At 42.1% G+C, this 12,110-nt stretch overlaps 1 protein-coding gene across 15 annotated transcripts in view; it reads right to left on the bottom strand.

The window, feature by feature from the left end:
- The window catches only part of LOC137410945 (rho GTPase-activating protein 44), a 138,698-nt gene that overhangs the window by 7,994 nt on the left and 118,594 nt on the right, over window positions 1-12,110 (bottom strand). For 8 of the 15 annotated variants that reach the window (XR_013623600.1, XR_013623601.1, XR_013623602.1 and 5 more), the window contains exons 9-17: window positions 11,655-11,736; window positions 10,943-11,067; window positions 9,784-9,892; window positions 9,518-9,599; window positions 9,037-9,117; window positions 7,978-8,091; window positions 6,337-6,425; window positions 5,112-5,325; window positions 3,151-3,387 (exon numbers count right to left, since the gene is read on the bottom strand). Coding sequence is in view for 9 of the 15 variants with exons in the window: in XM_078778921.1 (XP_078635047.1) it covers window positions 3,151-3,387; window positions 5,112-5,325; window positions 6,337-6,425; window positions 7,978-8,091; window positions 9,037-9,117; window positions 9,518-9,599; window positions 9,784-9,892; window positions 10,943-11,067; window positions 11,655-11,736 (1,133 nt within the window). In the remaining 6 variants the exon portion in view is untranslated. The remainder of the gene's footprint in view (window positions 1-3,150; window positions 3,388-5,111; window positions 5,326-6,336; window positions 6,426-7,977; window positions 8,092-9,036; window positions 9,118-9,517; window positions 9,600-9,783; window positions 9,893-10,942; window positions 11,068-11,654; window positions 11,737-12,110) is intronic. The other 7 variants (XR_013623603.1, XR_013623604.1, XR_013623605.1 and 4 more) reach the window with 1 other exon arrangement.

The following is a 12,110-nucleotide window of genomic DNA, read 5'->3' as shown; positions in this document are numbered from 1 at the left end:
GGAAGGATGACAGGCTGAGTCAACCCCCCTGGTGTTAATTCAGCGATCGACGGGATTCGAACCCAGGATCCTAGGATCCCCAACCGGCACCCTAACCGCTAAGACAACACCAGGCTTCATGCTCGATACAGTAGTATGGTAATACGCCTACTCTTCACAAAGGACACCATGGGATATTTGACGTTCACCAAGTAATGCAAGCAGATGGAACGCCCAGTTTAACGTCCATCCGAGGGACAGCACATTGATGAATTACCCTGTCTGTGAAACACCAGGATGGCAGTTTATAGCTGAAGTCAGGATCCAAACCCAGGCTTGACAGCTTAGACGTGAGTGTGCGTACCTCTAGGAAATCCTGCCTTTAGACAAAAAGGAGTTCGAAAAATGAAAATGGATATAAGTGCGACAGAAATATTGAATCCAACACCTCCTCTGTGAGCGACACCACAGACTCCTCCACATGCGGGACTCCGTCAGAACAAATGAGTGGTGTCGCTCACTGAGGAGGTGTTGGATTTACCACTAGCTTTTGGCCCTCTCATGCGAAAACATACCAGGGAAACTGCATCACCAAACATATAAATTATTACTAATCATGTTGTTTATTTTTCATCGATTTATTTGAATTATGCTATGTTTTGTTTGATTCAACGTGTGATTTAACGGTTGTTTTGATGTGACATCCCAAGGTGTGGTTTCAGTGGTGCAACGGTTTTGATGTATGGTTTAAATTTGAATGGCACGAGTTGTTCCAGAAGGGCATTGATTGGGGGTTCGGTGTCCCCACCCCCTTTTTCCCTTATATAAGGGAGGGTATAGAGTTGTTTTGCTTTACTCTTGAGAAAGGTCAGTGGATGCTCGTTTGTCCGTGATGCTGATCGAAACGTCGAGCAGTTGTTTGTTTGCTCATTAAAGGTTGGAGAACTAAAAATTGATTCATTTGATCTTAATCCCAACCGCAAGTCATTACTTTATATATATCTATCTATCTATCTATCTATATATATATATATATATACACATACATACATACATACATATATATATATATATATATACATATATATATATATACATATATATATATATATATATATATATATATATATATATATATATATATATATATATATATATATATATATATATATATATATATATATATATATATCGAACCCCCTAACTTGACGAGGAAGCAAGGCGCAGATTGAGTCTCACCCCAGCAATTGTTGCACGACCAGTTAGCAACAAGTGTCGCCTGCCACGCGATACATTGTCTCTGGCCTGCTGATCACCAGCCAGGAGGTTTGCAGTCAGGAATATTAAATGTAACCAAAGAAGCAGACCGGCCCTATGACATCTGACACTATGATGCTGACGTCATGTGCATAAATTATACCAACACATCACCTCCAGACTAGGAGGCATCCATATGGTACTCACGTCTTTACAGATTGAGATTAAAGCTCTCTGGTCACAAATAGAGTAAGGCAGAGATGTCGATCTAGATTTCGCCCTTATTTTGGGCTCATCAGGACAACATGCTGCTGATCGTTTATTTGTGACCAAACTAAGTTTATACGCACTGCACGGATTGTTGTAGCATACAAGCCTCTACCCACCATCTGCAATGTCATTTCAAAACTCGACTGGTGACAGGACACAATATCGACTGGTGACAAATCAGTAGTTTAACATTTGTCAAGCAGAGACTGTGACCAATTCTACATTGGTGAAAATTTGAAGGAATTTGAAACAAAGGCTAGATGAACATGATAGAGCTGTTGGGCTTGGGAATGTGACACAGTCAGCCATAATGTGTCATTGCCTACAATGTGGCCACACATTTGACTTGGATGGGACCCGTGTCCAAGACATGACGTCCAACAAACGACATAGATTGATACTGGAAGCAGGGCACCTCAAGAGCCGAGAGGGTGGTCTAACTGGGGTGACTATGGACATACCCACACAATACACACCTCTCATACAAATGGCAAAAATTGGATGGTGCAAGCAACTGGACAAGGTTAGCAAAAACAGCAATGCACGATCCCCAACACCACACTCACACATACACAACACCTAATGGAAACGCCAACACAACCCACACGCCATCACGTCCAACCTGGACATGAACCCAGCCATGCGCGTGCCCCGGAAACACAAAAACTTCAACAAGCACACACATCCACCCATTCAACGTCGCTTCTTTTAAACCTTGCAATCACCAAAGTCAAACAATTTAGGCTGAATGTTCTATAGACACAAAAACTCTCATACAGAACAGATAGGTGTTCGAACTGGCAAACTATCAGCACCATTAACCTTGCAAATCGCATTAACAAGTACATTTGTTACAAAACTCTCATGCCACACCAAACATTGAATGGTGGTTGTGGTAGTCATGGAAAATTGGGGAAATTGTCGTGGTAATTGATATATCGATATTGGAGGCAATCAGCGATTCGAAGCCAAATCTTGGAGAGATGAATAAATGCAACCACTTATAAAACTTTTTCCAATATATTTACCAAAGATTCTTATGATCTGGTTCAAAGCATTAATCAGAAACAAGGCTTTGCTGATCTTTGTTATTCCAACGATTTCAGGTGCTAAAAACAAATAAATAAATAAATAAAATTGCTTTTCCACCCCTGTTGGAGAACTTTAAACACATCCAATTGAAATGAATACGTCAGAGGTCCTTTATCAGTGTGGATGGAATGTATTCAAATTTGCACAATGGATCATGCAACGTGTGACGTGACCAAACAAGCAATATCGATGCAGATTTTAAAAACAAATTCGGTGAGACAATTAATACGAGCAAGGATGAATAAAACTTTGAAAACAATTACAAGTGTGTCAATTTTGCAAAAGCTTCGTTAACGGGCCTTATGTTGAACGATGTGCGTTAGAATCATGAATCAACTGAAATTATGCAATTTTTATGTCTTAGAAGAACACGAACTTTGTAATTTGAGTTTTGCAAACTATTTCTTCCTCTCAAAAATTATCAAGTATCACTCCTGCTTTCCACGTATAGATAGCTCCTACAGGGTCAAGTGCAACTTTAAAGTACGATCGTTATGCAATGCCAAAGTACCTTTAGATTTGAGTGTGCACAAAGGAACTGCACATGCTCACCTGGCTGCCTCCTGAGAATGAACGGACTGTGATCTGCCCAAGGAGACTTGTGAGGGATGTGAGGGGAATGTCAGGCTGGAGCATGTGGGGTCATATACGTTGTGCCCATCAGTAACATGCACCAAAATGTCAGATCCCTCAGGGAGAGATTTGACACTAGTGAACGAACACCCGCCAAGAGAAGTTCTGCGTGGCGCGATGGGCGGAGGCATACGCTTGATCGACAAACGGTTTGGGCTGAGCCCCCCCAGAGATCCCAACCGTGAGGATGGTGAAGATGTGGATGAAAGCAGAGCAGCATGCAGAGAATATATGGAAGGACAGCACCCCTTTGTTAGATATAAGGAACATGCATGCATTACCACATGCATGTGACAAGCCTGTTTCCTCAAAAATGTCTTTCACTTTGCTTAGAAGGCAGATGAGAACTGAGGGTGAGGGGGGTGGTGTGGTGATTGGGGGGTTGGGGGGGGGGCGGGGGAGGGGGAAAGGTGGGTGGGTGGTGGGTCCTCTATAAAATGTACATGCAAATACTATGTTGACAAATTGGGTACTTTATCTAGATTTACTATTCTCACCTCCTTCGCAAAATTGCTTCTCCATTTTTGAGGCAACAGTGTCAAATATCAGCAACATGCTCAGAATGAAAAGAGACAATGCACAATTGACCATGCACGTTACAGCAGGTGGTTAAATGTACACTTTTATCTTTAGTAGCGATGCACACATGTATGGATTAATGCAGGCACCATGGTTAAAGTAAAAGGGACAAACTATTAAAATGATTGATCGATCAGTATTCAGCATGTGAGCTAGATCCATCCAAAAGACAAAAGAGATAAAGTTCCTGCAATCAATGTTGGCGCAACAGACCTTTCAGGTGCAATTGGCAACACAACGAAAAAATAAAATAAAACAAAAAATATGTGGTGCATAGCACGATACTTGCGAAATCCCTATAATAAGTTGTTGGCCCATGATGATCGCAAAAATAATTGGTGGTTGAATTCAGTGACCTGGTATGCAAATCCTCTTCAAATTTCAAGTTAATCAGATGAAAATTGAGGATTTTAGAAATCTGGCCTATATTGACCTTTTGGCCTATGTTGGCCTCAAAAATACTTGGTGGTTGAATTCAGTGTCCAGATATGCAAATGCACTTAAAATCTCAAGTTAATTGGATGAAAATTGAGGATTTTAGAAATTCGGCCTATGTTGACCTATCGGCCTATGTTGACCTAAAATATAATTGGCGATTGAATTAAGTGACCAGATATGCAAGTCATCTTCAAATTTCAAGTCAATCGGATGAAAATTGAGGATTTTAGAAATATGGCAAAGTTGGTGACCTTTGGCCTATGTTGACCTATTGACCCCAAAAACCTTTTGACCTTTTGACCTTAAAAACACTAGGCTTCTTGTTTATGACCACCTCAACCATTTGGTGAAGCTTCGTGAAGATCGGTTTAAAATTGTGACCTGTAGGCAAGTATAAGTGAGCGGACAGACAAACAAACACACACACAAACCGGAGTGATCAACTTGCAAAATTTTTTTTTTTTTTTTTGCCAAGTAATAACACACAAGACCAAAATCTTCGATTTTCACAAGTAATAACGACACATGCTGACACAGACCTATGACATCTGCATCCCTGTGGCATGGTGGGATTACCTTTGAATCTCCCAAAAGTTGCACACAAAAATTCACAATCAAAGCAAAATTCTTCTGGGGTATTGCAAAATGGCGGTCTTTATATACAGAAATCAAGTCTCGCGAAAGAGCCAAAAGGTGCTTTGGGATAAAGGTAAAATAGCTTTCTATGGAATTGCTCAGGTATTCTATTTGAAGAATGCCCTGGGCCTAATGGCTAGTTAATTCTCCACAAAGTTAGAAAAGCCAAAGCCAAACAAACGTGCATCCAACTACGTGCTCACGAGTGAATTCCACAGACAACATACCCATCTTTACGTTGCATTTCACGGGAAAGATCAACATCGGTGGCAATGCTTGCAGGCCGCAGCAAGCGGTTCATGTCGGTTCCTCGCTGTTCGCCATTCTCCTGGTCCAGAGAAGAAGATGTGCTGTGAGTATGACCTGATCCTGAGGTGCTAGGAAGCACCTGGCTTGCTTGGGGAGCCATCGAATAGATCGCAGTTTGATCAAACTCGACATCTAGCATGGAGGAGTAAAAAGAAAGCAATTTTTCAGGAAAAGGGAGAGGGTGGGGAGATGGGGGATGAAAACATGGGAGGAGTTGTGGAGGAAGTAAAACATATGGGAAGGGAAAGACATCTCTTTATTATATAAGCAACGTTGTTGGAGGTAGGAGGAGTGATAACGAAGGTTAAATTGAGACAAGGGTTATATCTGTCTAACTACAAGATGTACACGTATCACGCAAATGTAAACTTGACTGCAATCTGATCATTAATTTAATGTGCTTGCTGCATCATTGCTGAGGTGTGCCTGTGCTGCCCGATTCAGTGGCCCTGTAGGTTGAAGGCAAGAATTTATAATTTGGCCAGGGTATAATCTAATCACTCAATGGCCTAATGACGGCCGATATGGATCCACTCACATTATTACATCATTATACATACTTGTACCAAGTTTGATTTAAATCCCTTCAGCTGTTTTCAAGTTTCACATTTTCACCTAACATGACCTCTGACCTCTGAACTCTTGATGCCGAAATCTAATCAGTTCATCTATGCATCATGATATATACTTGTACTACGTTTTGTCAAATTCCATTACTAGTTCATAAGTTAGTGCAGTAACATAATTTTTACCTAACGTGACCTCTGACCTCTGACTTATTGACCCCATAATCTAATGAGTTCATCTATCCATCATTAATATACCTGTACCAAGTTTGACTTGGATCCCTTCAGCCGTTCTTAATTATCGCGGTAACGAAAACCTATCATGGACGGACGGACACATGGAAGGACGGACGGACAGACAGCCGGACGGACAACCTGAAAACATAATGCCTGCGCAAACTTTGATTATTTAGTGACCAGATTTTCGGCCACATACATACAACGTGGTGCGTCCAAAATAAAAATACCACTTGAGTGATCTGCTTTAGTCTTCAGGAATTGAGGAATTCTACAGAACATTACCATGATGTATGATTTGTTTATACACCAATCAGATTAGTGTGAACAACAGATTTACCATTATGAAAGAACCAGTCTGCGTACTGCAATATTGTTTCCACGATGCCCACCACTTGAATAGACATGCTTGACATCACGTCAGCTGATCTGCGCACCAAGAGAGGTAGGAGGAGGGAGAGACAGGTACGGTTGGATGTTAAACACAGTGTTTTCTCTTTAACAATACCACAATACCACGTTGAACTACTCAATGGCATTATCAGAGCGCCACCTTGCCTAACTCAAACCTTAATGTTAAACAGGTTGTAAAACGTTTAGTGTTAGCCTTGGGATTGAGTATATCTCAAAATGACTCAAATAGTTGATAGCGAGGAGGTGATAACTCTAGGTCCAGGTCACCAGCCTTATGGGTGGTATGAGGAACAGATCTGCGTAATATGAAAGCTAAATCTTGAACGGTTTTTGAAATACCGCGCACACAAGCAAGTTACCGAGACGGTTGCCATGGCAACATAATTCAGCCAATCACAGCCGTGATCTAATCAGGTTCAGATAATATTATGAGGAATAGATATCTGCAATATGAAAGCTAAATGTTCAACGGTTTTTGAAATATCGCGGACGCAAAAGTACATGGACGGATGATCGGTCATTCGGACGGAGCTCACTTTAATGGTCTCGTTGTCGGTGAGGCGGGCGAAAAAATCCTCGGAGACGCCATGTGGCAGTTATCACTCGTACTAAGTGTAAAAACTATTTTCAGCCACATACGAGTTTGCCCGTCCTGGGAGATGCCATGTACCAGTAATAACTAACTGGTTATAAGAGTAAAAATGACTTTCGGCCACATATAAATTTGCCCGTCCTGGAAGATGCCATCCATGTGCCAGTTATCACTGGTTATAAGTGTAAAAATGACTTTCGGCCACATATCAGTTTGCCCGTCCTGGAAGATGCCATCCATGTGCCAGTTATCACTGGTTATAAGCGTAAAAACTATTTTCAGCCACATACGAGTTTGCCCGTCCTGGGAGATGCCATGTACCAGTAATAACTAACTGGTTATAAGTGTAAAAATGACTTTCGGCCACATATGAGTTTGCCCGTCCTGGAAGATGCCATGTGCCAGTTATCACTCGTTCTAAGTGTAAAAATGACTTTCGGCCACATATAAATTTGCCCGTCCTGGAAGATGCCATCCATGTGCCAGTTATCACTGGTTATAAGTGTAAAAATGACTTTCGGCCACATATCGGTTTGCCCGTCCTGGGAGATGCCATGTGCCAGTTATCACTGGTTCCAAGTGTAAAAACGAGTTTCGGCGACATACGAGTAAGTATCAAATAGCTTGTAATCAAATAACTTGCTATCAAATAGCTACTTGTAAATAACAAAATACAATTCATCTCGACTATAAGAAATAAGAACATTTCAAATAAAACCCACACTTGCTTATCTCACAAGAAACCCAGTATGTTTGAGCAAGGTAAAGGATGACTGCCAGCAAGTTCAGACACAATCTCATAATGGCAAACACAATCCCGCCGGGAAATGATACTTTTTCTTATCGCAGTTAAAATACATGCCATTACCTCCTTACCCTCAGGAACAGAGCTCAGACAAAGTTTACAGTGCAATTTCTCAGACAAAGTTGACTCCGCAAGCGCCCGGAAACAATTTTTGCAGAGTGGTTGCCTACCCTTCACTCGGAGCCCAAAGAAGATTTGGTCCCAATACGATGGAAATGTTGCTTGGACTCATTTTGTTCACTTCGTGGTGCTCGGCCAGCTTGGCCAAAAACTTGATGAGATACCTGTTGATCAAACAGCAAAGAGGTAACAATTTATTTCCATTCATTCACATTAAAAGTGCACGAGGAAGCTTAAGCACAAAGGGATGCAGCATCTCAGAGCATGCTCTACTCTAGTAATTTAATTTACTTGCATTGGAGTTTACCAATTGAATGAGATTTACAGAGAGGTCACACAATGAGAACCAAATGAATGAATGAAGGTAAATGTGTTTCTTCATGTCCATTCAATAGAGATGTCAGAACGAATAAAGATGTGAGAGAGAGAGAGAGAGAGAGAGAGAGAGAGAGAGAGAGAGAGAGAGAGAGAGAGAGAGAGAGAGAGAGAGAGAGAGAGCCGCCTTCAGAGGCCATTTTTCCCCGCAGGGCGGGGGTTGGCCTTTTTTGGGCACCGTGGTCCCCTTTTTTCGACCAATCAGCAATCGACCGGGATTCGAACCCAGGATCCTCGGATCCCAAGCCGGCACCCTAACCACTAAGCCAACACCAGGCTCATAGCGAATAAAGATGGTTCAAATATGATGGTTCAAATGGTGGTTCAAATAAATAATCAGCTCAGTTGTTCAATCAGCTATAAAGCTCAGTTGACTTTTTGCTCCACCAAATAACAGCGAAACGGAGTTGAGTAAAAGGGTGAAAATTCTACAGATGCTGTGATAAATAAACACACAGAGCCCCACACAGCAATGGGCACACAGAGCCCCACACGACCCCGAGCACATAGAGCCCCAACAGGGTGACAGACACATACAGCCCCAACAGGGTGACGGACACATATAGCCACAACAGGGTGACGGACACATATAGCCACAACAGGGTGACGGACACATAGAGCCCCAACAGGGTGACGGGCAGACAGAGCCCCACATGCCGACAGGCACACAGAGCCCCACACGATGCCAAGCACATAGAGCCCCACATGGTCATGAGTGTGCAGATCCCACAAACCTGAAGTTGTCCTTATTGGCTTTAGGCAACTTATCACAGATTGTCCATAAATACTGCAGTTTCTCCTGGTTATCCGTGATACTGTAAAGACAGATAGAGCAGGCTCAGTGAGGGGAAACCAAAAGTTGAACAAACACGAACAAACAAAAAAGGTCACGTGGTTTCATGAAGTGCCGTTCAGTGACTGTTTTAACCCCTAATTAAGTATTTTTGAAGATCATATTTTCAACCTGACTAAATTTCTCTCCGTCTTGGCTTTCAACAAAAAAACGTGTCATTTTTATAAAACAGGTACACATTCTGCAGAATCTTGGATCCTTCAAACAGACCATGGTTGAGTACAACCTAAGGATTCCATAACAATCCCATTCCATAGTGTTTTGTTTCTCAGGAGGAACTGATCAAATGTTTGATTTAAGATTATGATGATGATCTGCCAGACGACAATCATGTCCATCAGGGACTCGTCGGCCTTACTTACTAGGATGCCTGTATCCATTCATTAAATAGTTGAAAGGTCATTAAAGGCTCAGGGAGTTCTCGAAGGTAAGACTTCAGTGCTCCTGCAAAAAAGAGGAAGGAAAATAAGTGTCTGTTATAGATGACCAATATTAACATTTTTGGTGCTTAATGGGACTTTGAAGGGTGGGGACTGGGAGGCATGACAGGAAAGCGACATACAGGTATATACATACATACACCCCCAGACGTCCAATTATGGGTCTGAAAGTGATGGAAATGACATACCAGCAAAAGCGTGAGGGTCATTGAGTACATCTGTCTCCACCATACAGCAATCCAGTCCAGCTTTCAACTTACGAAGCTTGGAATTTGCAGCTGCAATCCTGAACAGACCCTGCACAGACATGATGCAGTCGCTGCCAAGATGTAAAGTCCACCAGGGCAGGCAGGCATGGCTCATGGCAACGGGCACTCAGAGCCCTACACGTCAAGAGGACTCAGGTAATGCTAATGAAAACAATCTAGGAATCTACTACCTTTAGAATCCGAAACGTTGGTTTCCCTCCGAACCATAATTTTTAGATTAGATTTGCACCTCCACTACTTAATAAGCTGTGAGCAATCAAAGGATCCTTTGGGGAAATATGTCTATTCTAATATAGAAAAATTCTAATAGAAAAAGTGAATCCGGATGGAAATTAGTTTGTCAACATCGACATGACACATTGACACGTAGCACGGAGTTTAAACTGTAACACACGGTTCTGAAAGTTGCTTCTTGTGATCCACCCCCCACACCCCCCCCCCCCCCGCCACCGCCACTCCCCCCCCCATCACTACGCCACTGCTCTGAGGTGTAGGGTTGCAGAAAAAATCTAAGCATTTTAACATTCTATAGCAAATTACTGAAGATGGGGAAATCTCTCTTTCCTTATGTATTAAAACCAAACCAGTGGACGCTGTTCATGAGAGATTCACACCAGGAAGTAGAGCATGTTTAGAACAAAGGTGAACGAATGTACTCCTGTCATACATTCGATATGTACTCTCCGATTGGCTGAGCAGTGAGTGCTGCACGAAGCAGCTCAGATATGAAAATCCCCATTTAAAAAAAATGTCTTATAAAATTAATCTTAGCAAAAATAGTATGTTAACTGTGACAACCTGCATCTTCTTAGGGATGAAGATAGAGTTTTGGTACTTACAACCATCATCACATACAGGTGCCACTAACTAGTGCAGCTGCCCAAAAAAAACAACCGTGACTGTGCAGGCATCAAGTGTCAGGTGTGACAGGGGCGGTGTCCGGTGACTGCAATAATTAGACAGCGATGTGACATCGGGTGATGGTAGCAATCCAACTTTCAACATCTTCCCAACAACAACCAATTTTTTTTAATGAAAGGCCTTGTTCATCTTTAAACGAGAAATAAGATTAACAAACCTCTTCCTGTAAGCCAGTTTCCAGTAGAGCAACTACGCTCGCCTCAATGGGGAAGGCAATCTCCCGGTTGGTTATGCTCAGGTGCCGCTCCAATTCAAGCCCATAGCAAGGTTTGATACAGTTCTCTGTATCGGCATGGGAGGAAAACAATTACCAGCAGAGCAATGCAATGCCAAGGTTTAATTTCCTGCTTGGATGGTCAGCCCTCCCTTGTGTACATTCAAACTCCCAGGCAATCCTCAAAACACAAGGCTTGAGGCTCAAAGGTGATATAAAAACTGTTTTGGTTAAAAAAAAAAAACAGATAAAAGGTGGTAGGTTTTTTGTGTGTGCATCATGTGTGTGTATGTGTTGTGTGTGCGTGCGTGCCGTGCGCCAAATCCACATTTGTTGATGTCCACAAACCGTGTCCCCCTACAATGCCTACAAATCAGTGCCCTCTCACCCTACGAAGAACGCAAAACATTCTGAGATAAGATCTTGAAGAACGTGTCATAAGATTACCAAGTAGTAAAACCTGGTGAAAAGAAGTTGTTGTACAAACACGTCATAATAATCACATCACCCTCTCCGTCCCGCTATCTCGAAAGGCACGGGATCGGCCAACTCTGAAGTATTGGAATACCCACAATTAGAGGAATCTTACTCAACCTTAATCAAAAATTGCTCTTAGTAACACCAAACATAACAATTTGAAGGAGATAACACCAACCTTGTTCCTTCTTGGCTCTGGGAAGTGTCTTGTCCAGAATTTCAAGAGACTTGCGGTGGTATTCCGCTTGTGCCTCCAGGAGCTGGAAACATTTTCACATGGACATCTTTTTAAGAACTAGCTGCTGCCAAATCACATGAAGCAAATACACAACAGATACGCTGATTAATGCTTAAGATTATGTGAAGAAAATGAAACTCATAAAAGGGGGAAAAATTGGAAAACTATTTTCGAAAATATTAAACAAGATCTAGATTCTAGTACTACTTCTTCAGCAGCTTCAGCAATTATTCCCACCTCCTTGTGGGGTCGGCCCGTAAAGGTTTCTGGCACTTCTTTCATCGACAGGCTGGCCAGGCCTGGCACTTCACTGAAGGTGATGAGTGCATAACTTTGGAATCTGTTTGGGGTGTTAGCGACAAGTCTCCTATTCCTTGCAAAAGACACCACTGGAAA

This window comes from Myxine glutinosa, chromosome 5 (genome assembly GCF_964187855.1).
Source record: "Myxine glutinosa chromosome 5, kmMyxGlut1.1, whole genome shotgun sequence".
Taxonomy (NCBI): Eukaryota; Metazoa; Chordata; class Myxini; order Myxiniformes; family Myxinidae; genus Myxine; species Myxine glutinosa.
This window is presented reverse-complemented; position numbering and strand designations above follow the sequence as displayed.